Raw genomic sequence first — 25,765 nt, forward strand, 5'->3', positions numbered from 1 at the left:
ACAGAGTATTTGTTAAATATAGCTAACAAAATATATATTGTGTGTTTGATTGGTCCAGACGCTACAATGTGTACCGCATTATTGAAGGGGATTTTGATACATCTCAGTTACTCAAATCTTTCAAAGATGTTCATCAAAGTTATTCATTCTGATTCATTCACTGAGTCATTCAGTGACCATTTCTATAGGTTACCTTGTGTTGTGGCAAGAGAATCTGTTGTGTTATGAGTGAGTTACTGAATCATGCACTCAACTAATTTGATAAAACACAAGACTTAAAAACCCAAGAAGACTTCATTTCATGCATATGTAATGGGCACCTTATGCCTATGCCCTTATATATAAACATGTTACCTGTTTCTGATGCAGAAAAGCTAGTTCATGCATTCATGACCTCTAGACTGGACTATTGTAATGCCTCTATTTGTTTCTCTGTTTCTGCCACTAGGATTTACACAAGCTTCAGTCTGGATCCAGAACACCTGAGAAGAGATGATGCAAACCCCTCAGATGATGCCAACCCTGAAACAACACACAGAACTACCAGATTTTGCTGTAAGTTTGATTGCATCATATAATAATTGCTGTTAATAGTGTTCATCGTCTGTTTGATTACGTCTTTAATAAGTCTCAGGTGTCCCCAGAATGTGTCTGTGAAGTTTCAGCTCAAAATACCCCACAGATCATTTATTATATAATTTTGAAAATGCCTATTTTGAGTGGAAGCAGAAACATGTTGCCACATTTTCTAGGTTGGTAGATGCACACGGTTATAGCACTTAAACACGGAAAATGTCAGATTTTCATGACATGTCACCTTTAACAAATATACTAAGGTTTATTAAATAATTGGGTAATAATTATATCCTTGTTGTGAAGAAGACTGACTCACATGCTCAACTGAAGAAACTACATGCAGATACTCATTTTCAATGTATTAATTGTTTAGTTCATTCACAAACAAGATGTCCCAGTTCATTCTCAAGTCTTGTTCTGATTAAAAACAATGACTCATTCAGTGAAGGGGATGTGCTTGTTCAATAGGTCCAACCAATGAAATGCTCCTTTACAACCCATACCCCAATTCTACTGGTTTGCACTACAATAAGTCTTTTAAGGCAGGAAAGCAATCACACTTCAGTGAATGAAAAATATGAGACAGTACAAAGAAGTGAACAAGAATGAATTGTTACTTATTTACTTGTGTACTTATTTACTAAATATATGTAATAGATTTAATGTAAATAAATGTTTATTGATTTATTTACAAAATAAATATATTTTATTTTATTACATTTTTATATATTTGCTTTAAGTATTTATTTATTTATTATTATTACTACAAAAAGATATATATGTTTTCTTTTTATTTAAAAATGACCCTCTAACACCATATATATATAGCAAACAAGCTATCATCTTTATATAGAATAAAAAACTGGCTCATTCAGTGAAGGGAATGTGTTTGTTTAAAGGGGTCCTATTATGCTCTTTTACAAAGTCTTGATTTTGTTTTGGGGGTGTACTAGAACAGGCTCTCATACTAGTTTGTTCGAAAAACACATTATTTTTCACATATTTTACATTATTACAACACCTCTCTCCCCAGTCTGTCATGAACGGCTCGAATAGTTCCTGTATCAAATGAAGGCCCGCCTTCTGAAATACGAAATGTGCTGTGATTGGTTAGCTGGGCCAGTGTGTGTTGTGATTGGCAGCACTCGGCACCTGGTCGGGAAATGTCATGCCCCTTACCATAGCCGCCTGCGAGCTTAAGTGTAAATATTGCGTCAAAATCAAATTAATTTGAGCACGATTTAAACCCGGATGATTGTAACCACTCTAAGTTCGTCTGCCTTGGGAAAGCTAGCGCGTCTCCGACATAGTGATAACACTCGTTGCCTTCTCTAGTGCAGCTCAACCAGGTCTCGTCCCATTCGTCGATATTTGTGATATCACAAATCCCGGAAAATATGCATTGTAGTCCAAACGAGTCGTTCGTTGTAGTTTTTGAAAAGTGATTTCTGTTAAATAAAATATCTCGTTTTGAATTGGACTTTGAGCTTTGTAACTTTGCAAATCTTTTTTTATGCTCAAACAGCAACATTACAGACTAACTAAAGTTGAAAAAGTGAAAAAGCATAATAGCACCCCTTTAATAGGTTCAACCAATAAAATGCTTCTTCACAACATGGTCCCAAATGCTATTGTTCCCTTTCATGGGAACTTCGAACTGCGTCCTCTAGGGGTTGCTATGGGGAAGTGCTATATTCAGGCTTTAGAGCAGTGATCTTCACTATTTTTTTCACGAGAGCCGCACTTTTAGGACAAAGTTAATAGGAGAGCCACTTTTACTGCAAAGTATGAAGTTACATCCAGTCATAAATAGCATGTCTGCTTCTCAATCTGTCATCCCTGAACATATAATATGCAATGCATTACAAAGGGGGTTATTTTTAAAAGTTATTTAAATTTATTTATTTAAAGTTATTTGCTTCTACATTAGCCCATCATGTATCAAACCATAAGAGCACATTCGGAGTTAAGAGCTGGAAAGATTGCCAAAACAACTCCGCAGTGAGTCAATGTCATGGACGTAAGGGCAGAGCAAGTTTAAATATCTTTCTAGTCTATATTTCCATCTTGTAATTCCGCTGTTTTGGGTATTTTTAAAATATAAATTATTTATAATAGAGCAGACACTGACTGTTGTTCATGTATTTATGTTCTCATTTAGCGAGACAGCAGATGCTGAAAACACTGCGCACTTCAGTATGTGTGTAGTAAACGAAACTGCGCGTCTGTGCCATTCATTCATAAAGAGACATGCAGGATTCATATTTAAATGGTATTTTTGCAGCTTAATATTTACAGATACCAGTCAATATTGCGATTTGATTTAAGTGTAATGACCTACTTTTGATTTATTCACCCAAACTTTGACAAATTCCGTGACATTCCACGTTATAGAGTAAATTCTGTTTTTATGACTGGATTCCACAATTCCGTCCACGTTTTCCGCATCGCAGAAATCATAGGGCCATAATTAAAATGGGTTCTATTTTCTTTTGTCGCGTCGCACCATGACGCTCGCGTCCAGTGTAGACACGGTGTGAGTTTTTTGAATGGCTTAGTTTTAGCCCTGCTTGTTTTTAATGTTTTTATTAAATATCTGTATTGATCATATCATCGCATTATTTACTGCCATCTGCCATGCGAGCCACAAATTAAAGCTTGGCGAGCCGCGCAATGAGTAACACTGCTTTAGAGGCTTGAAATCAGTCTCGTGCTTCAGTGAGTGAAAAATAAGTATGGAAAAAGTTCAACAACACTCATTGGGTTATCTTAATGTCAAAACATGTCCTAATGTTTCCTGAATTTGTGCGCTTTATACATTTTCCAAGCAATAAGAGAATTAGATGAAAATAGTATCTTTTGATCTTTCCCTACAGCATCATGCAGTATGAAGGCTAAAGTTGCCTAGACACCCCTCTCAGAAATAAAGGTACAGAAGTTGTCACTGGGGCAGTACCTTTTCAAAAGGGGGCCAACACTTTTTCACACCACTGTATGTACACTTTAGGTACTAATACCAATATGGACTCTTTATGTGCCTTTTAAAGAGGTACCGCCCCAGTGACAACTTTTGTACCTTTTTTTCTGAGAGTGCACTGACCCTGCCGCCACCACCCAGGAATCTCTTTACATTCAGGGCCCCAGAAGAACGGCCATTTTTCTGAAAGGAGAGCTGTGGAACAATTCCAGTCACAAAGCCCTCTGACAAAGGCAGCTCTGTCTGCGTTTCTGCATCTTTGCGTGCTTGTTGGCAACCCAGCAACATGAGGCCCTGGGTAGCTTCCCAAGCCCTGTCCTGATTCACTTAGCGATGAAAGAAAATACTCCAGTGACCTGACATCTCCTACTACACATGCCACAACAAGAAAAACAACACTACTGAACCCAAACGGGGCTTCATTTGCTCTCATATACCTTTAGTCAATTTAATTAATAGAAAAACCAACACCAGCTTCTACAGAAGAAGAATGCCTTCTACTTTTCAGGTCCAGATCTTTGCCGAGGGGCTTCTGGGACCAGGCGAGTGGCTTTGGCGGTCGGCCACACTCAACAGCTGCTTCATAACATGCATTACATAACCCAGACAATCACTGCCATCCATTTCCTCTGTCTGCATGCACAAACCGACCAATCGGAGCCATCGATGCTGGGCTAAGGCATTATGACATCGTCAGAAAGGTTGTAATGTTAATTAGAGGAAATGTGGACTCTATGAACTGAACTGCTTGTTTTGGATCTTTTCCAGAGACAAAGTGCATGAGAACACTGACAGGAAGTCTTCAGGTCAGCATGTTTATTTTACTGCATGCCGTAAATGATAATGGAAGTTTAAACAGACAGTTTAGTGTCCATGAACATCAAACCATAAAGGACCTCACATTTGAGATCTGAAGCGAATTTGTGCTTAATAATAATCCATATTGACTGACTTCCAGTCTTTGGGTTTAACCGCTCGCAATTCCATCCCTCGGTCGTTTAGAAACGGATTTAGTTGAGCCGGATTCTAGCTGCCAGGTCGATCCATTTATGATCCTCTTAAAGGAAAACTGAAAGTGTGGCTTGACTGTTTGCGTGCTTGGTGCCTTTTTCCCCTCTGAGGCGCAAACGTAGCCGTTATGAATGGAAATCCTGTATGTTGTAAGAAAACACGCTTCTGGCAGACTGCTTGATACGAGTCAGAGAGGAGATTGGGCTTTGCGGTGGGTGGGGGGTGAACGAGAGGCACAACAGCAGGTCAGCACTGCATTCTGGGAAAGATCACTGGGTTGCACTGGAGCTGCTGCGGTTGCCATGGAAACCAGACAACTAGTTTTGGAATCTCAGAATTTTACACTGTATTACATTCGAAAACTACAAAAACATGCAAAAGTAAGATGATGAAGTTTTATTTTTAATCAATATTTAATTCCTTAAACATGTTTGTTTATTTAAGAATTTATTTGTTTGCTTTTCTTATACGTGTTTATCTATCTATACATTACTTTTTTACTTAAAATGATTTATTAAATAAAGATCATATTTTATTTTAATGTTTATTTACTTATTTAAATAAATTAAATTACTTACTTTATTTACTTTACTAATATAATTTACCACAAAAGATGATAAATGTTTAAAATAAAACTTTGATCTTTCTATAGTAATACAATTAAATAATTATCTAATTATATAGCCTAATAAATATAAGTAAATAATTAATTGAGTAATGCATAAATTTATAAATAAATAAAACTATAATCTGTTAAGTAAATAAATTAATAAATACTGTAAATGATTACTTAAATATTAATTTATTTACTTAATACAAATAAGTTTATCTTAAATATGTATTCATTCATTTATTAAAAAGGATATTTTATTTGAATAAATATTTCCTTTACTAAAGCAATTTAAGTACCACAGAAAGATAGTAAATATTTAAAATAAAAGTTTCTTCTTCCCATTGTAAATAAATAAACAATTACTTGAGTCATTAATAAATGAGTACTAAATTAATATATAATAAATAATAAATTGATAAATATTGTAAATACATTTACATACACATACTTACATATTATTAACAAATATGTTTACAAAATAAAACTAATTTTTTTATTTTAATGAATAAATATTAATCCATTTATTCACAAAAATGATAATTGTAAATAAATGTTTGTGTAAACATTTGCTTTACTTAAGTAATTATTTATTAAGTTACTACAGAATAATTTGAAATATTTAAAATGCATTTTTAATATTTCTGTAGTAATTAAATAACTGAGTAAAGTGAACATAAATAAACAAATAAATAATGAAATTCCCATTTTAATAAATATTTACATAAACATTTGCTCTATGTAAGTGATTATTTAATTACAGAAAATTATAAATATTTAAAAATAAAATTGTAATATTTCTGTAGTAATTAAATAATCGAGTAAAGTGAAAATAAATTACTGAATGAATAAATAAATAAATAAATATTAAAATAAATAAAAAATACATAAATATTAAAACTATCATCTTTGTTTAGTAAATAAATAAATATCGAAACAAACATTGAATATAAATATTTAATTAAATAAATAAATACCAAAATAACACTTGTTTACTAATTTTTCAATGTATTTATTTACTCATGAATTTTTCTCTTTTTATCTTAGGTCTGATGCAGAAAGCAGAACTAATAATAAGTGGTGACATAACAATGCCAGTCAGTGATTAACATGAAAACAAGTGAATTTGACTATACAGTATGAACATAAAAATTCTTCTCTGATATCTGACCTCATAACTACAGCTGAAAGTGACCAGGCAGGTGGAGAATTAAAGCTAACATTCATCTTTAATGAGGCTCAAGAAGGTGTCACCCTCCTCCGCCTGTCTGCGCAGCTGACCAATGCAGCTGGTCCACCCCGACCCATCCATTAACCATCCCAGCCACCCTTCAGCCGACCAGCCATGCTGCCATATGCTTGTGTGTCAACTATGTGTGCATCCAAACCACGCCTGGGTCTATTTATGCAGGAGACAAAATCACAGGAAATACAGATCTAAGATGGACAGTCCATCAATTGCTCTTAAATATCTGCTCTACGAACAATTCACCTAATTGTGCTGAAGCTTTTAGGACAATATTTATGCGTGAGGCCTTTGGGTCACAGTGTGCTTGGGAGGTCTGCATGAATTCCACTACAGTACAAGGGGTGATGACTGATGGGGCCAAGCTGTGACTACAGTTAGAATGGACACAACAAGTAAAAATCGACCGAGCGACCTCTGCGCTATTTGATGTCAATCGACAGATCCGTTTGGAAGTGTGTCAAATTCCATTCCCATTACTTTCCCAAACGTTGATGTGCCATAGACGCAACACTAAAAGATAGCCACTGTAATAGGGGTGTGGCACACACACACAGATTTAAGCAACTCTACAAGCATTTCTCTCAAGATAGCTCATTCTTCTTACTTATTTTTCCTTGTTACCATCTGAATGTATTCTTAGCTGCACATTTCGGCCTTTTTCTGCATGCGATCCTGCACGTGCTACTCTCCGTCTGGCTTATCTCCAACCTCTTAGATCTTACTAAGAGCTGGATGCGGTTTGCTTAACATGCTGGATGGAAACCACAACCCACCTACTTCTCATTCAACATCGCTTAGGGAATCTAAAAGGGTGTCCTAAAGCTCTCCTCCAAACCTCAGCCCAAAGAGCTTCCTTTGAAAAGAAACAAAGGCACACCCGCCACCAGCCGACTGAGCCGAGCCGAGTGGGAGCTCCAGTCGACCATCTCTGAACAGCTATTTCCAGCAGGTTTTACTCTAAAACAGATCAAATTAGGTGCATTGTGATGTCATGTGGATATGTTATAATCAGATGGGTGGGGAAGCATGATCATGTCTATTGTGACAATTATTTCAACACAAGGCTTGAGCAAATGCAAAAATATATAGAAGTGTGGGCCATGCAGCTATTATAAATCAAACCCACTGCCTTGAGGAAGGAAATTTGCTCATTTTCCCCCTGGTTTGCCATGCGTTTTTCCACGTTCCACGTTGTGTTCGCGTCAGTCACAATTGGTCAGACAGTCGGTCTCTCATAACTGCTTGTTTTAATGCAATTATTAAATACACTTTGGGATGTTATGGTTTATTCGCTACACATTGTCACGCTTAACGCGAGCGACGCGACGCGACGCAAGCCGAACGCGGCAAAAACAGCTTCATTAATTATATAGGGAGCGTTCCGGTTTTGTTGCGTCGCGGCTGTAGATGGGGCGTGAATCTCATAAGAGTCCTAGAACGCAATGCCGTGCTGCAGCACTGCTTCAAGACATAAATTAAACACTTTGACAGCTTAATTTCGCTAAAACATCACAAGTTCACCGGCTCCAAGCACCTGAGCAACGAAATGTAACGTAGCTACGCGGAGCAGGGGATCAGCGAGCGTTGCGTTTAGATCAGCGTTCGTGCAAATCAAATAGCTGCATTTCTTCTCACAATATTTTAACTATTTCTAAACATGCTTTATACTTAGCAAATAATTAAAGAAGATATTCCATAACTCACGGTTATGCGGGGAATATTCTTCTTGCCCTGATAGCCAGACATCTTCTTTATGCTCTATTCCCTTTGATGAACCGCTATCACTGAGTTAATGGATGCAACGAGCTGTTTGGGAGGGGAAATGGCCTGGTTTAGGACAGTTTTTGTAGTCCTTTAGGAATTAAGAGGCGAACGGAGGTAAAAGCGCTAGAAATGTAAAGGACAAAGGACCTGTGCCCAATATCTCCTCTCCACCGATGCACCGAGTCCACCCAGACTGTTTGAGACAAAACGACAGATTTTCATAGCGGAGAGCAGCGCGCATGCGCACAACCCCGCCCTGGATAGCCTGCAGCTCCTCCTCTGAGTCCACAGAGGGTGACCAATGTTTCAGACAATGGGTTTAATGGCACACGGATCAGTGTTAGCATGACCTGATCGAAAATGACGGAGAACAAAAACTGTGCGATGAATAATAAACATAATTTGTATGCAAACGATTATGGAGATTAATAAAAGTGTCAATGACATGGCTAATTTTTTTTCTGGACTAATTAATTAAAAAATAAAATGTGATTCACAGAGATTAACAATGATTACATACATACATATATGTATATGTATATGTGTGGATATATATATATATATATATATATATAGATGAATACAGTAGGCTTTTGTGGCTTATTAAGCATGATATAATAGAATAAGGAGCTCATACTCGGGGAGGGGAAAACACCTCATTATTCAGAGGCCCAAACTGAGCAAAAATATTCAGTTTGGTGCAGTTGTTGATATTTATATGGTCAAAAAGATGAAAAATTTTTACTTTGAATATTACGTTTGGAAATAAATGGTTCGATAAGCTGTGCACAGTAATCAAATAAATGTGACTTAAAGACTTTTAAATTATCTTCATATATTACTATAAACCTCAAAAAGACACTTGAGTGGTAACAAAACAATTTATGTTTGCAAGTTTTAGCTCTAGCAATTTAGAACAGTATGTAATACCACAAATAATGCCTTCTTAAAGTGAATCTTTTGCCCCGAATCTTAGTTCATTAATATGCAAACACTACAGCTCAATATCCGGGTCCTTCTGGCTGCTTTGGGCTCAGTGCAGTAGACCTAAACATGCTATTGATCTCTGCAGTCATTAAGGCCTATCAGTGAAGAAGAAAAAAAAAAGCATAAGAGTGGCTTTAAATCACACTTGCCAAACATAGAACAATCTCGTGTTTGGTATATTGGGTGACAGAGCGTTTTCTTGACTGTAGGATCATGTTACCATGTATAAAAGCACTGTCATATCTGACTGACAACATTCAGTGAAAAGGCTATATAATTTTCTCCTCTTATGTGAAAAAGGAGGGTAATTCTGAATATAATTCTGAGTGGAGGTGATTCTGAGTCTTATGAGCTTTTTAACAGGTCCCAAGTTATTGCTCTTAAAGCCCTATTGGGGCGTACTTCAATCACAGCTCAGCATCACTGTCACTGTAGCTATGGTTACCGCATCCAGATACCAAGGCCCACACATACAGCCTCTTGAATTATTGGGCTCTTAGCAACAACTGGACTGTAAAAAAACCTTATTGGATGTTTAAATCACCATCATTTTTAAGGTTTGTACACTTTATTTTGAAAAATGATCTGTTGCTAGAAAGACTGCATCTTATTTCTAAATTAATTAGTTCTAAAGTTTGTGAGGTATAATGACTAAAGACGTTTTATGTATCATTTACCTTTTTTTTCTGTGAGAACAGCAAATATTCAAGTTTTAAAATAATTCATGATTTTATTCAACTGCAACAAGAAATATTGCACAGTCAGCTGGTTGTTATCACACAATAAAACCAGACAGGGTGATCAGATTTTGTATCATCCTGAAGGGACATTTTTTATGATAATGATCACCTCACTGTACATTAGCTTACATATTTCTACATACTCAATAAATAGACAGTGAGTTGAAATTATTCTGTCATATGAGACCAAAGAAAGTGCAGAGTGATACAACTATGAAACAAGCAGTTTAGGAGATTGATTGCTGCGTAAAAAGTCAAATATAAAGTTTAGAGGTTATTATACATAAATATTTGAAAACAACATTGCGACTGACTAAGCAGAATCAAGCATTCTGCAAAATATTAGCTGTGTAATATGGACTGCAAATTAGTAGAACATTAAATATATATAACAAGTACAAAAACAATCATTAAACAACTTAGGGTGTCAACTTTAAAAACATATTTAATATTTTTATAATGGTTTTTAAACCAGTATTCATGATTGAATGGATTCTACAGAACCAGCTTTCCTTTTTATGGAAATATTTTCAAATCTAGGTACATAAATATACTCCAAGCTATGTTTTTTTTTTTTTAATCAAAGCATTATTACACAACAATAAAGCTTTTTGTCTGGTTGATTGTTATTATAAACAAAGGAGGCTGCATCTGAATGAAGATTGCTTTATGCAATAGTGTTAATGTTCCACCCACATGACAGTGCACAATCCCTGCAGCTCTTACCTCGTCGTTTAGGTTCTGCAGAATCTCTTTTCCAGTACTTCTCCTGATCTCCACCTTTCGTGGTTTGGAGATATCCTTCTGCCTCTCGATCACTCGACCTTTCCCTGAGGACAGCGAGTCAAAGTCCAGCGTCTTGTTCTCGGCCGAACCCTCCACCGGGCAGAACATGCCACAGAATTTCTGCCGTGGCTGGTTGGGGCTGGAGCTTCCCATGTTCTGGAAGAACGCAGGCACATCTCCGGCAGCAGACATTTCTCTCAGTGAATACTGTCAGGTGGATGCAAAGGCACGTAAACCTCCGGCTAGAGAGCTCTGTGGACACTAAATGTTAGTTTTCCCATTGGGAGGTGAGAAACAACATTACACGTGAGGCGAGGAGGTTCCTATACTTGTCAGAGAACTCGTAAAAGAATACTAACGGAATGTAAACAGTTAAATTAAGTGATTTAGCATTTCTTCAGGATTTTTGACTACATGAGTCGCCAAAACAATACATTTTATTATCCACACCATTCATTCCTGCATATTAATATGCAATTGATCGCAAAACCCTTTAGAAAAGATGCCTACTCATGTTGAACAATCTGTTGAACAATACAAAAACACGAAGAATGAATGCAACTAAATGTGGACCGTGCAAATTATGTTGCTATTAAACGCAACACATCAGGATTTGATAGTATTATATCTACTGAAGCGATGACGAACATTCAGAGAAAATCCAGAGATGTTACCGTAAATTAGACGTGAGACCGACGGAGGATGAGGTGACTGCTGGAGAGAGGAGCGGAGAAACAGCGGAAGTGATGCGGGGTTTTGAGGGTTAAAGATGTAGTGTGTCCATATCTGAGGGCTTTTTCCCCGGATGACTTGTCACTTAATGCCTATTGTGAGATACCTTTGTTAGCATTCGCTCTGTGTGTTTGGGGAGCACGCGGTGGATGTGGTACACAGAGAAATGTATGGTAGGTGTAGTCGTAGAATGGATAATGACTCTTAATTTGTATTATTATTTCTTTTATCTGCGGTCTGAGTCGTTGCCCCTTTGATAGTTGAAGCGCCACGCCCATGCAGGTTAAAGTTAAGGGCGCTGTCCGTTCAGCACCACGCGCCAGAGCCGTGACTAATCACGGAGGTTATGAATGATTCACTGTTTATATGATCTGGGTTATGAGTGGAAGTTCACACAGGACGCGTTCGTCTGAGCTCTTTTTATGCACACATGTGTCGTACACATGGGCGTACAGTAGCCTATATGTACAGTACAGTATTTGGCCGTTGTGGTACGTCTCGTTTAAAAGAAGGGGAATTGAATCATTCTAAATTTTTTTCTGGATTATTTTAGTAATTATGAGGAAAAATATTTGGGGGAAAATGTAATTCTTATTGCCTTTACTGTCTGTAGCCAAACTATGAGACAATTTCAGATTTAAACAACATAAATATACATACAAAACAACCTATACAAAAAAATAAATACATAAAAAATAAAATGTATAAAAAATAATTTTATATTTTATATTGCAATATATATTACAATGGGCTAAATACATATTGATCCTAACTATATATGCATAAAACACTCAATTAACAAAATGTGGTGACATTTCTGTATTTTTTATATAAAAAATGCATAAAATAGCTACCATAAACTCAGTGTCTAATCAGTCTATACATGTTGACATTTATGAACAATCAGCCAATAGCCTAATTTCAGTAGGCTAATTTAAGTCACGGCCATAATACAGTAACAGTTCTTCAATTCGATTAGAACAAAATGATAAATAATAATAATATGTGGTTCTGTGAGTCTACGTGAGTCAGTAACTGCTCTAACTGATTCATGGTATTATTTTTTTTTTTTTTGAGTTGGTAAAATGAACCGTCTCATATTCGTTCAGAAATCGGAATACTGGTCACGTTGTAGCTATATGTTTTGACATTTAAAAGAGACATTAAAAAGATTAATTAAAAAGAACCAAATCACGTTAGTCATTCGTTCTGGACGATACATTAAAAAGAAGAACCATTAAAGAGATTAATTAAAAAAAATCAAAACACATGAGTCATTCGTTGGGTAATCGAACTATTCTGAGAATACTGAGTATAGAGCTCGCTTTGAAGTAAAAAAGCTAAGACGTTTTGCGCACATTTCTTTTCCCCGTTTAGCATTGTTTGCTGCGTATGTTTATAAACAAATATTAGGTGGTGGAACATTTCGATGGAGAGTCACTCACTAGAGACTCGCCGTTCTGTTTGCTTCTCCAAAGCAGCCTCACAATAAGACTTAGCTCCAAAAGCCCAGTTTCCATAACAACAACACGTGCCCTCACCCACTCAAAAGAGTTCCTGCTTTAGCTACTGTCTCTGAGGCTGTTGGACTGAGGGGGAGAAAGTGAGAAAGACAGTTTGTGCCACAAAAGGAACAACAGATCAACCCGTTTCATTAATTTCTCAGACTTGCATACATAAAACTGACGCTGCAAAGAGAGAACTTAACAGACATTTACAAACCACTTCTCTGGTTAACAGAAGTCATTATGTGGCTTAGATAATGGCCTTGTTTTGGAACACAACACACACACACACACACACACACACACACACACACACACACACACACACACAAACAAGCATGCATCAGTCATCATTGACTAGGGAACCTCAGAACACCTGTTTCAGCCAATCACAAGACGGCCAATTCAATCACAGCTCCTCCCACCACAGCCTATGCGGTAGAATATAGAACTCACAGGAACTCCAGTTTTATTACCTATTATTTGAAGGGCATAATTATTTAAAAAAAGCTTACATTTACATACAAAGTCGCTACATGTGACAAATTATTTAGAACATTTAACCTCGGATACTTTTGATTGGTGTATAGCTGTGTGAATATGGCACACTTGGATCAAATAAGATGCAATTAATCATGGCAAAACAACATGCATTAAGATTCATGCCGATCCACTGTATTGTGATCTGATTTGCATCTCTGTGCTCAATATGAAAACGCCCTGCAGGTTGCAGCAACTGCTGACTCATCAATCATTTGGCTTCTGCAATGAAGACCTGCCAGGGGTAAACTGTGGAAAAAAAGATGTGTAGTTGTAGGCAACAGTATCCATAAACAGACACCACAACGCTTTGGAATACAAATGATTTCGTTTCTCACCCAGTCGTGTTCAGTCAGAATGAGGCACACCCTTAATTTCCCATCTGCGCCACTAGAGGGCAGTCGAGTATCGCTTTAGACTGTCAACGCCATCTAAACTGGTTTATTTTTTAATTAAATTAAAACCAGGTGAACTCACAAAGGCAATTTAGGCGTTTTAGTGTCGGTAAAATTAGTTTTAGCCTCTTAGCTCTGGGTAAATGCGCGGAGCGCCCCTCGAGGATATAGCACAAATGAATTTGTGCAGCAAAATCAATGGATGAAATGGATTCAACAGTAATAGCTTTTCTGCAGGTTGCTGTAAAACCAATCAAAGGACAGATGAAGCATTTCAGCCACAGATATCATATTCATAATATGCCTTCATAAATGGCACTGTGGTGCTCATTCAACTCTCAGTGATTTCTACCATAAGGAGCTTCAGCAAGAGACTGTGAAAAACTGACAGAAACAATGACAGAGCACAAATATGACAGGCATTTCATATTCACAGTTAGGATGAGGGCATGAACTTGTGCAAGAAACATGAGTCAGATGTAAGCTGGGCCGGAGAGTTGCCAGAATGGTCCGAATTCATGTTTAGGAGGAGCCTGGGCTGGTTAACCCTCACATGTCAATGAGAAATTAAGCCACACTAATGGGAGGAATGTGGTGAGATCATAATAACTGGGAGTTGTGTGTATTATGACAAATGGTTGATGAAAGGACCTCAGACGTCACTCTATCAGTCTCTGGTGCAGTCTGGCTCCAACGTAATCATCTCACAGAAGTTTCAACAACAGGCTCGGTGTGTGAACTGTAGAGCCGGAGAAGATCTGACCCCAGGTCGAATTCCCAGACATTCCCAGCTCTGGAGATCTAATATAGGCCAATGCTGTGTTCTGAGTGGTTGCTAGTACTGCTGGATGGTTATATACTGGTATAAAAAAGGTAACCTTTAAAGCCTTCAAGTATAATGCATTATAAAGGGTTATTAAAGGGTATAATGCAATATAATTATTCATAATGAGCTTTGTAATATATTATATCTTGTAAGTAATTATAACCAAATTTAAAATGCTTAGTGTAACAATGAATTGATAAGTGTAATGTGGTTACAATTATTATAATGTATTATAAAGTGTATTACAAGGCATGATTAATGCATTAAAACTACTTTTATAATGCATTATAAATAAAGGCTTTAAGTAAAGTGTTACCAAAAAAAGAAATAAAAATGATTTGACACTGAGCAACAGTCATAGATGCTTGACTTAGGACAATAACAGTGTATTTTTATTAAAATGAAATTGACAAAAAAAAATAATAATTGCATGAAACTTAACAAAATTCCATTAATAAACAGGGTTAAAAACATGATTCCTGAATATATTTTGAGCAGATATATTTGATAAATATTGAGCAGATGGGAAAATGTCCACAAACAGAGAAAATAATGTTTGGCGACAATGGGACACAAAACAACAAAATGCAGATTGTTCATTACATTTTTTATTTTAAAACTTTGTCATTGTCCAACAGGGGAGGAAAAAAAGGTCTGTCAAATCAATAAACTTACAATTAATTTAATCATCGCATTGAAGTCTAAAGAAAGTATCTCCACAAAGGAGGGTTCTTTCCGACCACAATTTGAACACCAATACAAATAAAAGAACTAAAACCTTTATCCATCATGTACCTTCACTCTTAAAAATAAAGGTGTTTCACAATGCCATAGAAGAAACATCTGAAGAACCTTTGTTTCACGAAAGGTTCTTTGTGGTGAAAGAAGGTTCTTCAGATTATAAAAAGGCAAGAAAGAGATGGTTCTTTAAAGAACCTTTGACTGAATGGTTCTTTGTGGAACCAAAAATGCTTAAAGGTGTTTCACAATGCCATAGAAGAAACATCTGAAGAACCTTTGTTTCACGAAAGGTTCTTTGTGGTGAAAGAAGGTTCTTCAGATTATAAAAAGGCAAGTAAGAGATAATTATTTTTGTGGAACCAAAAATGGTTCATCTATGGCATCTTTTAAGCACCTTTATTTTTAAGAGTGTTCTCTTCTAGTTTGCCTTCATTTTTCAAGACTTAATAAATCCAAACAAAGCATATGAAAAACCTTCCAAAACTCAAGTTCACCAAGAAGATGGTGCGAAACAACAAAAAGAACGAGCTTGTGGCACAAAACACGCACATGATGACAGGAAATGGTGACAGGACGCCGTATCAAACATGATTAAGGAAACGAGGCACAAAGTTCATATAAGAGTTGAGCTCTCAGTTGGTTTTGGCAGCTGTGTTCGAGGAGAAGTAGATCCTCAGATAGACCAAAGGAAACATGTTCACACATCCAAAATACACTTAAAAAGAGACAAAAACACTAGACTTGAGGATAATTCACTTTAGGGTTGAAAACACAAACCCTGTTCCCAAAGATGAGCGCTGGGATGTTCATGCCCAGGATAACACAGTCACCCGTGGTGCTGGAGTGTTAGTGTTCACTAAATGTGCGTGACTGTGTAAGTGTGCTTGAATAGTAGCTCACACAAGAATTCAAATTCTGCCATCATTCAACCTTTTGGAGATATTTTAAAGAAACTCAAGCGGCTCTTTTCCAGTTTATCTCTATTATGGAAAAGAGCAGCACAGAAATTCTTCAAAGTTTCGTCTTTTGTGTTCTACAGATAAAATAAAAACATACAAGTTCGGAACAACATGAAGTTTAGTAAATAATGACAGAATGTCATTTTTTTCAATGAGCTATTCCTGTAAATTGAAGAAAGGTTTCTCTTGTACTGTTGTCCTCAAGCTAACAGCATGGAAATGCTATAAATAAGTACGAGACTGAGAAGTATGAGATTGTACTACAACATTTCCAGAAAGTCTGACACAGATAGTATGGAAAAACACTGAAGCCGCTGTCCTTGTTAGCAAGATCCTCTCAGCTCTGAATGCTAATGGTAAATTGTGCAGTATTGCAAAGTAGGTTATGTTGTAGACGCCTAGTAAGAAATCACTAGGTCCTGATATGTATGTGAAGGAAACTAACAAAACGACACAACAAATCTTTTTTTCATATAGGGATCCGTCAGCCCCATCAGACTGGTTTTTATCTATGTTCATGAGATGAAATATTTTTTAAAAATTCAGATGATTCAAAGTAACAGATGTTGTCTCTGTCAGGGTCGTGTAAAAGATTATGCAAAACTTGGTATAAAATTGCATGTGATACAGTCATAAACATATATTATGTCTGAGTTATTAATTTTCCATCCTCAACAGATGAGTTTGGGGTCTACAGAGAGCCCTATCCTTCCCAAGTCCATCATCCTGGCGTTCCGCCCTTGAAGTCAATAAAATAACTAAATTGGTAGCATTTGTAGAAATAAATAAAATCTTAGCTAGCGCTCAGGCATGCTCGTATAATTTCAATAAGTCATATATTTTGGTTGATTCCATTTTGAGGGTGAAAACTAGGGGGATTCTTTATCACCTGTTGGGTCATGTGATTGGACCAAAATGGGATGTTTTTTGCCTCCTAGCTGAATCGAGCTAGTGTGGAGCTAGCATGTGTGCATTTGGTTTCATGCAATGCTCCAAATACTTCCAAAATAAAATAGTACTGCTAAGGGGGTGTTAGAACATTCACAACTGGAAAAGGGATACAGAAAATGATAAACGAGAAAGAAAAGGGCCTGAAATGAGGAGAAGTTTATCACTTATGCTTCTCAACATGGAAAGGCTAATTAAAGGAATTACTAAAAAAGGGAGAAATGTTGCTGATAGGACTTAAAGGAGCAGAAGGGAGCAGCGGGGGGCTTCTTCGTACAAACTGCAACCTTCTCCCTAATCCACCTGGGCCATGCCTGAGGCACTTGATCAGATCGGTGTTCAAATGGAGCTTGCAGGGGAAGTTGTCAGTCTTTTCCCGATATAGACCCTGTTTTAGAGATACAGGACAAAAGAAAGAGAAATGAAAAAGTCAGACACTTCATATGTGGAATATTGCACAGTCGTTAAAGGAATAGTCCAAAAAAATAAAATAAAATTATCATCATTTACTCACCCTCATGTCGTTTTAAACCTGTATATGTTTCTTTCTTATTTTGAACACCAAAAGAAGGTATTCTGAAGACTTTTGAAGAAACAAACAGTTGTTGGTCTCCATTGACTTCCATAGTAGGGAAAGAATTTCTATGGAAGTTAATTGGAACCATCAACTGTTTGATTACCAGCACTCTTCAAAATATCTTCTATATAACTCATACAGATTTAAAACGACATGAGGGTGAGTAAAATGATGACAATTTAAATTTTTTGGTGAACTATCTCTTTAAGATACATACTAATCAGTGGTGTGTGAATTGTCTTGGTGGTGGAATATTGAATACTGTTAATGTGCAGTCACCGATTTACCGTTGTTCAGCGAAGTTTTTGCGAATAGGAATCTGCGTGATTGAATTGATTGCTTGGGGGTGAAAGATTTCCCAGAGCATATTTTACAATGCTTTCGAGTTGGTCACACAAAATCGGCGCATTAAACCAACAAAAAGATGCAGGTTTGAAAATGATTTCTGTGTGAGCAGTGCTTCATACATCACTACACTATTGGCAATAAATAATAGACCCATTTCACCCATAAAATTACGAAAATGTGACCACATGCTTATCCCGCACAAAAAATGTAAAAGCTTTCCAGAATCTGAAATCTTCAAGTCTAGTTTTGTGCAACTTCCAGAAGTCAGGGTGCTTAGGTTATTTATTGTTTCACTGGGAAAGAGAGTTGTGTTTTCAAAGCTATTCTGAGAAAACTAGTTGAGAGATTTGACAAAATTGCATGGTATGCTGTCTATATCCACCTTTTTCCTGAATGCAGAAGTCTTGTTTGCCTCATAGCGGAAAGATGCTTAGCTCTGTGCACATTTTTATATTTAGTTATATTTTGAAAGTTTCAGTTTAATTAATTCAGTCAATCATTTTAACATGGAATTAACATGGAGAGCATCCAAACAGAAGTTAGAATCCATCATGTCGGAGCTCATCAGTTACTTAGGAAAAAGGTGGATATTGTGCGTTTTTGAGGCCGTTTGTATTAAGTAATGTGCCCTTCAAGTGGAGTCGGAAATACTGTATTTACGAGTTTTGAGCACATAAATGACCAAGCTAATTTGTATGTACGGGAAATTCTGAATTCTAAATACATGAATTGCCTAGTTGTTGATTTAAACCATTGTGGATACACAGATCTATGATATATAATATCACATAAAAAAAATCTATAATATTTATAAAAAGATCAGTGAGCAGAAATCAAGTCTATAATGAATTATAGTTAATAATTTTACAAGTTATTTTCATTTTACATGCTATTATTTGCTTATTGCTTAACTGTCACAGTTTGCTTTATGTACTCCCAAAATTTGCTTTGATAAGATGCATAAATGACAAAAGTAAAAAAAAAAGAAAGAATGATAGATAGATAGATATAGATGTAGTTATTTCACAATTATATCACAATATAATACTTTTGTTTTTCGCATTCATGTAACGATTCTTTTTTGAATGTGTAACTTCTCGTAATAACGAATGTCAGACTCAGAGGTACGAGCACTAGAAGCCTAAACTACATGTGTGAAGTGTGATTGTGTTTTAAGGTGTATCTACCCGAGACCCAGGACCAGGATGTGGGACAGAAGCAGTGAGGGGATAAACACTTTGAGGAACTCAGAAGAGAAGATCCCTCCTTTCTTCATGGCTCCTGTCTTCCTCATGCTGAGAGTCACTGAACGCCGCGGGTGCCGGAAATGAAACTCCCTGTCAGAAAGATCAATCTACCAGTCATTACAACAGCATCCCACCTGGCCTGAACAAAAAAAAAACTCAAAACACTATATGTGTCACAAAACCTAGTGAGCTCCCTATCCAGATCACTTGTTGAGGGATCATATGCATAATTCTGGCATGAGTACTGTTTTAAATTCTAAAATGCCTCATTCTGACCTAAATTTGGCAACATCGCAGAATTATGTCGGCGCTGATAGCCTTGTGGGCAGTGCAGGGTTATTATAGTTAACTAAAACTAAAAGCAAAAAAATTAAAAATAAAATCTGTTAGAACAAAATAAATATTAACTGAAAAAAAAAAAAATAATTGCCAAGACAACATTTCTCATTTTCATTCATTTAATTGGATGTACTAAATCTTAAACTAAAATAATAATTGATAAAAACTATATACTTAAAAAAGACAAAAACGTTAAAATGAAAATGGACATAAAAAATGTAATATTAATACAAACTATAATAGTATCTGAAAGACACTAAATAGCACTGCATTTGAGTCCTCGCTAGTGCTTACTTAGGTGGAATATTCTCAGGTCTACTTGACCAGTCTGCGACCCGGTCTGAATCCTTCATTAATATGTCATCATCTCTGATCTTCTCCATGACTTCCTCCTGAGTGGACACAGACACACCCAAACACAAGCACAGACAGGTAATGAAGATAAGCCAGAGTACGTTCCATAAATTAGATGATCCACAATGTTCTCAAGAGGAAGTACCTGACTGTCCCTCCTCATGTCCACGTCGAAAATGATCTGGCCTTCATCCTGAGGACTGTGAGGTCGAGGAGGGCTGTGGGACACATCAGTTTGAAGTAAGCTAAAAATTGTCATTAAAATGACTTTTGTATGACTTCAGAAGATAATTTTATGATAATTTGTTGTCATTTTTGTCCCAACAGCTTTCATTGTATGGAATAGAGCAGCTGGGACATTCTGCTAAATATCTCATTTTGTGTTTCCCAGCACAAAGACATTCATACAGGTTTAGAACGGCAGTTTTCATTTCTGTGTGAACAGTGCTTGAGAGAACATTAGTCTGTGTACATATGAGAGAGGAACACTGTATTCCTACAGTAAACATCCAGAATCATATGACTCACTGAGTTTGAGTGAGATAAGGGTTATTATGGCCGTATCCTATCAGCATGAGGTCAGTGTGACCACGTGTATTTTGGTATGGATGTACACAGCACTGCTCTCTATCTATGAGGTCATTAAACTCAAGCTGTGAACTCAGGTGACATTTGCAGATGATATATATATATAAACGTGGACTATGTAAACAACATCTTAAAGGGATAGTTCACCCAAAGATGAAAATTCTGTTGTGTCATTCCATGTTTTCTCAATTCCACTCAGTTCTCATTCATGCTTTAGCTTGTGTTAGGTTTGATTGTAAGTAAATAATGACAGAATTTTCATTTTGTGGCATAAATATGACATACAGTGGGTACGGAAAGTATTCAGACCCCCTTAAATTTTTCACTCTTTGTTATATTGCAGCCATTGTCTACCTGTCGCATGAGGAGTTACTGCGGCTGGATTCGTGCTGGGCATCTAGCAGGATTTTTTCCATGTCTCCATTGTGGATGGAAGTTGATGAGGGAACGTGTTCCAGCCCCCCCACCATCCCATCATCCTCCTCTACTACCTGGGCTAAAGGGGGTGGCACTGAGGCGCTGGAGGAAGAGAGAGATGCAGCGTTTCTGTTCATCTCCAGCTCTACCCATGACCCTAAAAGAGATCACAAAACAATCACAACATTAATAAAGATTATAAGATAACCTTTAATTTTTTTTTTATATACATATATTTTTTTTAAATATTTACCAAAAATGTTTTTAGTTATGCAAAAATATGTATTTCGGTTTATATTTCTCCACAAAATCAAAAGATGGACATAAGAACTCATACTTAAGAACTCAAAAATAAAGCTACTAAGATGTTTTTATTTCATTGTGATGTTGTGGAAAAAAACACTCATTTTCATTACTCTAATGCAGAAAAGTAACAATATATTTTGTACAGTGTATAATATTTATTGAATGGCCCGCATAGTAAAAGACAATGAATAAACAGAATAAAGTCATGATGTATTGACCAAAGACGCCCAACTGACGCAGGGCAGACATGAAAAGAAAGAACAAAAGCAAGAACTGGAATGGAATTGGCTTATTGGGATTGTTCTTTTTTTATCAGCTTATAAAAGTGTTTATAGTGCAGATCATTTTAATATGTGCTAGAATTATAATCAAACTCTACAAAGTTATGTAGGTGACAAAAGCCTTTTATTTCAAATAAATGCTTTTCTTTTAAACTTTCTATATCTAAGCATCCTGAAAAAAGCATATCACGGTTTCCACAAATATATTAAGCAGCACAACTGTTTTCAACATTGATAATGATAATAAATGTTTCTTGAGCAGCAAACCAGCATATTAGAATGATTTCTGAAGGATCATGTGACACTGAAGACTGGAAGAATGATGCTGAAAATTCAGCTTTGCATCACAGGAATCAATTACATTTTAAAATATACAGAAATACGTTATTTTCAATAGTAATTCAATTTTACACTATTACTGTATTTTTGAACCAATAAATGTAACCTTGGTCAAAGCTTGGACTTCCATATAAAAACTGAATAAAATAAAATAAAATAAAAATACTGCAGTGCAAAAAATCTTAACAGTCATAAAAGTCAACTTAATTTTCTTTAAAGGGGTGGTTGATTGCGATTTCACTTTTTTAACGTTAGTTAGTGTGTAATGTTGCTGTTTGAGCATAAACAATATCTGCAAAGTTACGAAGCTGAAAGTTCAATGCAAACGGAGATATCGTCTTTTAAAATTCTGGCAGTTTAATGCCTACAAAAACGACTGGTAAGGGACTACAACGAGTTACTTCCCAGGTTCGTGACATCACAAACCCAGATAAACCCCGCCCTCGGGAAAAGGCAGCAAAGGGGGCGAGGCCATGCTGCGCTGCTTTAGAGAAGAGGAAGAGAAAAGACACGCACTAGAGGCAGTTTAGCCAATCACAACACACTGGGCTAGCTAACCAATCAGAGCCCATCGCCTATTTCTGAGGGTGGGGCTTCATAAAAACAGGAAAAGATCAGCGTGTTTCTCAGAGAAGGGACAGAGCGGTGTGGAATAAAGGTAAATTATGTGACAAATAATGCGTTTTTTTTTTTTAAACGAAGCATTAACACATGTTAGACTGCACCCCATAAACACAATAAAGCCTGGAAAAAATCCAGTGAACCACCCCTTTAATACAATATCTGATTTTGAGGTGAAATGAGACCTGGTTACACTCTCAGAAAAAAAGGTACAAAAGCTGTCACTGAGGCAGTACCTTTTCAAACGGCACACCTTTGTACCTAAACAGTCCATATTGGTACCTTTAAGGTAAATATTAGTACCTAAAGTGTACATATTAGTACATAAAAGGTACAAAAGTGCACCTTTTGAAAAGGTACTGCCCCAGTGACAGCTTTTGTACCTTTTTTTCTGAGAGTGTATGATACTGCATCCACGGTATCCACCATTCAGCAGGGCACTAAGACAAACCGAGGCAGACGGTGGCAGACAGTGGGATTTCCCTGTAAATTGTTGGTGGTCTGGCTCAACTTCTATTTACTGTGTGGTGAAAGGGCAGTAAATGCCTCCCTCTCAGACTCATTACAAGCTCACTGATATATATGAGTCACACCTGACCCGACCGCCGCATGCTCTACGTGAGTCTGAGCAGGGACACACTCCTGAACACATGGCCTGATCAACACAAACACACAGACCCCTTTCATCCATGAGTCAAGGATGAGCACTAAGCTTCCCGTGTTCCCCTTTCACCCACATCTGCCATGCTGTCTCATCAGAAACGTCTGTGTTATCGCACAGTCGATCCTCTGTTTACCACCGGCTCAACACACCGCTCTGGTTCCCCAGCGCACGCTGCTGACCAACCAGGATGAGCTAAGTATAAACCGAATGCCTCGCAGGTCACTTCCAGGAAAACAAAAAGAGGACGACAAAGAAGGTCCACATGACTTCCTTGGGTTGAGCAAACATGGATCATGTGACAAGGGCCTGCTTTGACTCTACTCGGATACATCTTCTCATAAGTATGGATGTGCATGCACGTCACCGTCCCATCCTGAGGGGGAAACGTGTGAATTCGGCTGTGCTAGAGACGACTGACCTTTGTCTCGATCCACTGACACAAACAGTGTTGCTGTGGCAGCGGGCAAGCTGAACATTCTGGCCAACGGTGGAACATTACTTTGGCTGTCATCAGGGAATATATAGAGATCAAAAGATCAGATGATAGTATAACAGAGGCTCATTTATGAAACGCTAAAGCATCACGGCTGCAAAGTGATCAATGTGTGGCTCTGGTAGACAAATAAGCTATTGGGTGAATCTTACAAAAACAGGTCATATTTAATGTTAAACTAATAAAATAAAATAAAATAATACATTTAAATAAAATATTTAAAAAAGGACAACAATTAAGTCTGGACATGTTGCTATTTTTTAGTATTTCTTATATTTTACTTTTATTAATTTTTATTATATATTCACTATAATATTGTATTAATACAGAAAAAAATCAAGTTTGGGATCGGTAAGATTTTTTGTTGTTTTTTAAAGAAGCTTCTTACGTTTTTATGTAATTTATTCCTGTGACAGCATATCCGATTATTGTTACATTAAATATTATAAATGTTGAAAATGGGTGTTCTACTTAATAACTTTGTTGAAATATATATTTTTTTTTTTTCAGGTTCTTTGATGGATAGCATTTATTTGATAAATAAATCTTTGGTAACATCATAAATTTACTGGCACTTCTGATAAAGTGTCCTTGCTGAATACAAATATTAAATTCATTAAAATAAACAAACTTACTGAACACAAACTTAAAATTTACATTTACATTTTATTTTTTCTTTAAAGGAAAATTATGAGATATAATAAAGACACTCAGGGGCATATGCTAATTATTTAAAAAAAAAAATTAAACACACACACTATATATATATATATATATATATATATATATACACACATACATATATATACACACACATACATACATATATATACATGCATACATACATATATATATATACATGCATACACATATATATACACACACACACACACACACACATTATAAAAGACAAGTAGCCTAATTGTAGCCAGTTGACATTATATTTAAAAGCCATAATTTATGCTTAAACTGCTAATTACCAAACTACATTTGTTTATTCAGAACAAATACAGAACATTATCAACTTTTAATTAAAACACGATCCCCACTAAAAATGTACATGTTCGCTCTGTTCGTCCCTTCTTTTGATTTGATTGAAAAAATATGACCCGGTCAGACCGGACATGTTCTTGACAGGTTTTGAGAGATTCATCGTATTAGATCTTTGTCTGTGGGCAAAGTCTCTTCACACGTCCTCCAGCTAGCACTCATCATGTCTAGTACACAGCCAAACACATCCAAATTGTCAAACAAACAGTGTTAAGCTGAGCCCACATTTGCCCATCTGTTACACTAAAAGAACCTGGCCAACATTAAGATGCCCTAGAGAATCTCTCAAATTCACGAGTTAGCACTAGCGCATGAGAAAGCTGTGGTCATCAAATCACTGCATTGAGATCTGGCCAAGGAAGTCAGCCTCATCTGTGGGAAACCAAGCGTTTTATGAGATAATGGAGCTGTGGTGCTGATGATACAGTTTCAGAATCTAGTGAATGAGAAAAACACAACGGCCACAGAATTCATTGAGGAAATAAAATCGCCTTAAACCAGGGTTATGTGCAGTGCGAAAAGCCATTGTGTGGCTAAGAGTTCTTTTAGTATCATTAATACTACTACATAATAATATACTATATTATACATAATAAAAACTATAGTTTTGCCAACATTTTAAATAAATGATGTTTATATTTTGTTTTAATTTTTTAATGTTTTATCAATTTTGTTGTAAGTTTTTGTCATTTTTTCCATTTTTTAAAAATAGATATTTTATTTATTAAGTTTCAGTTTTTAGGTTTAGTCTACTTTAGTATTTCATCTAAACGAAAATGAGAAATAACTGAAATT

The 25,765-nt window shown here is 36.4% G+C and overlaps 2 protein-coding genes across 3 annotated transcripts in view; both read right to left on the reverse strand.

Moving 5' to 3' along the window:
- The window catches only part of LOC107678023 (dihydropyrimidinase-related protein 2), a 29,482-nt gene extending 18,029 nt beyond the window's left edge, over window positions 1-11,453 (reverse strand). Inside the window, exons 1-2 of one of the 2 annotated variants that reach the window (XM_016473124.1) lie at window positions 11,375-11,453; window positions 10,641-10,952 (exon numbers count right to left, since the gene is read on the reverse strand). In XM_016473124.1, coding sequence (XP_016328610.1) covers window positions 10,641-10,892 — 252 coding nt within the window. In that variant the 5' untranslated portion in view covers window positions 10,893-10,952; window positions 11,375-11,453. Of the gene's footprint in view, window positions 1-8,127; window positions 8,412-10,640; window positions 10,953-11,374 lie in introns of those variants that run through there. The other variant, XM_016473125.1, reaches the window with a different exon arrangement.
- Window positions 11,454-16,524: 5,071 nt separating this feature from the next.
- Window positions 16,525-25,765, reverse strand: part of LOC107678042 (BCL2/adenovirus E1B 19 kDa protein-interacting protein 3-like) — an 11,250-nt gene continuing 2,009 nt past the window's right edge. The window contains exons 2-6 of the mRNA XM_016473154.1: window positions 21,154-21,373; window positions 20,357-20,429; window positions 20,152-20,249; window positions 19,459-19,608; window positions 16,525-17,734 (exon numbers count right to left, since the gene is read on the reverse strand). Coding sequence (XP_016328640.1) covers window positions 17,686-17,734; window positions 19,459-19,608; window positions 20,152-20,249; window positions 20,357-20,429; window positions 21,154-21,373 — 590 coding nt within the window. The 3' untranslated portion in view covers window positions 16,525-17,685. The remainder of the gene's footprint in view (window positions 17,735-19,458; window positions 19,609-20,151; window positions 20,250-20,356; window positions 20,430-21,153; window positions 21,374-25,765) is intronic.

Source organism: Sinocyclocheilus anshuiensis, unplaced genomic scaffold (assembly GCF_001515605.1).
Source record: "Sinocyclocheilus anshuiensis isolate Anshui unplaced genomic scaffold, SAMN03320099.WGS_v1.1 scaffold260, whole genome shotgun sequence".
Lineage (NCBI taxonomy): Eukaryota > Metazoa > Chordata > Actinopteri > Cypriniformes > Cyprinidae > Sinocyclocheilus > Sinocyclocheilus anshuiensis.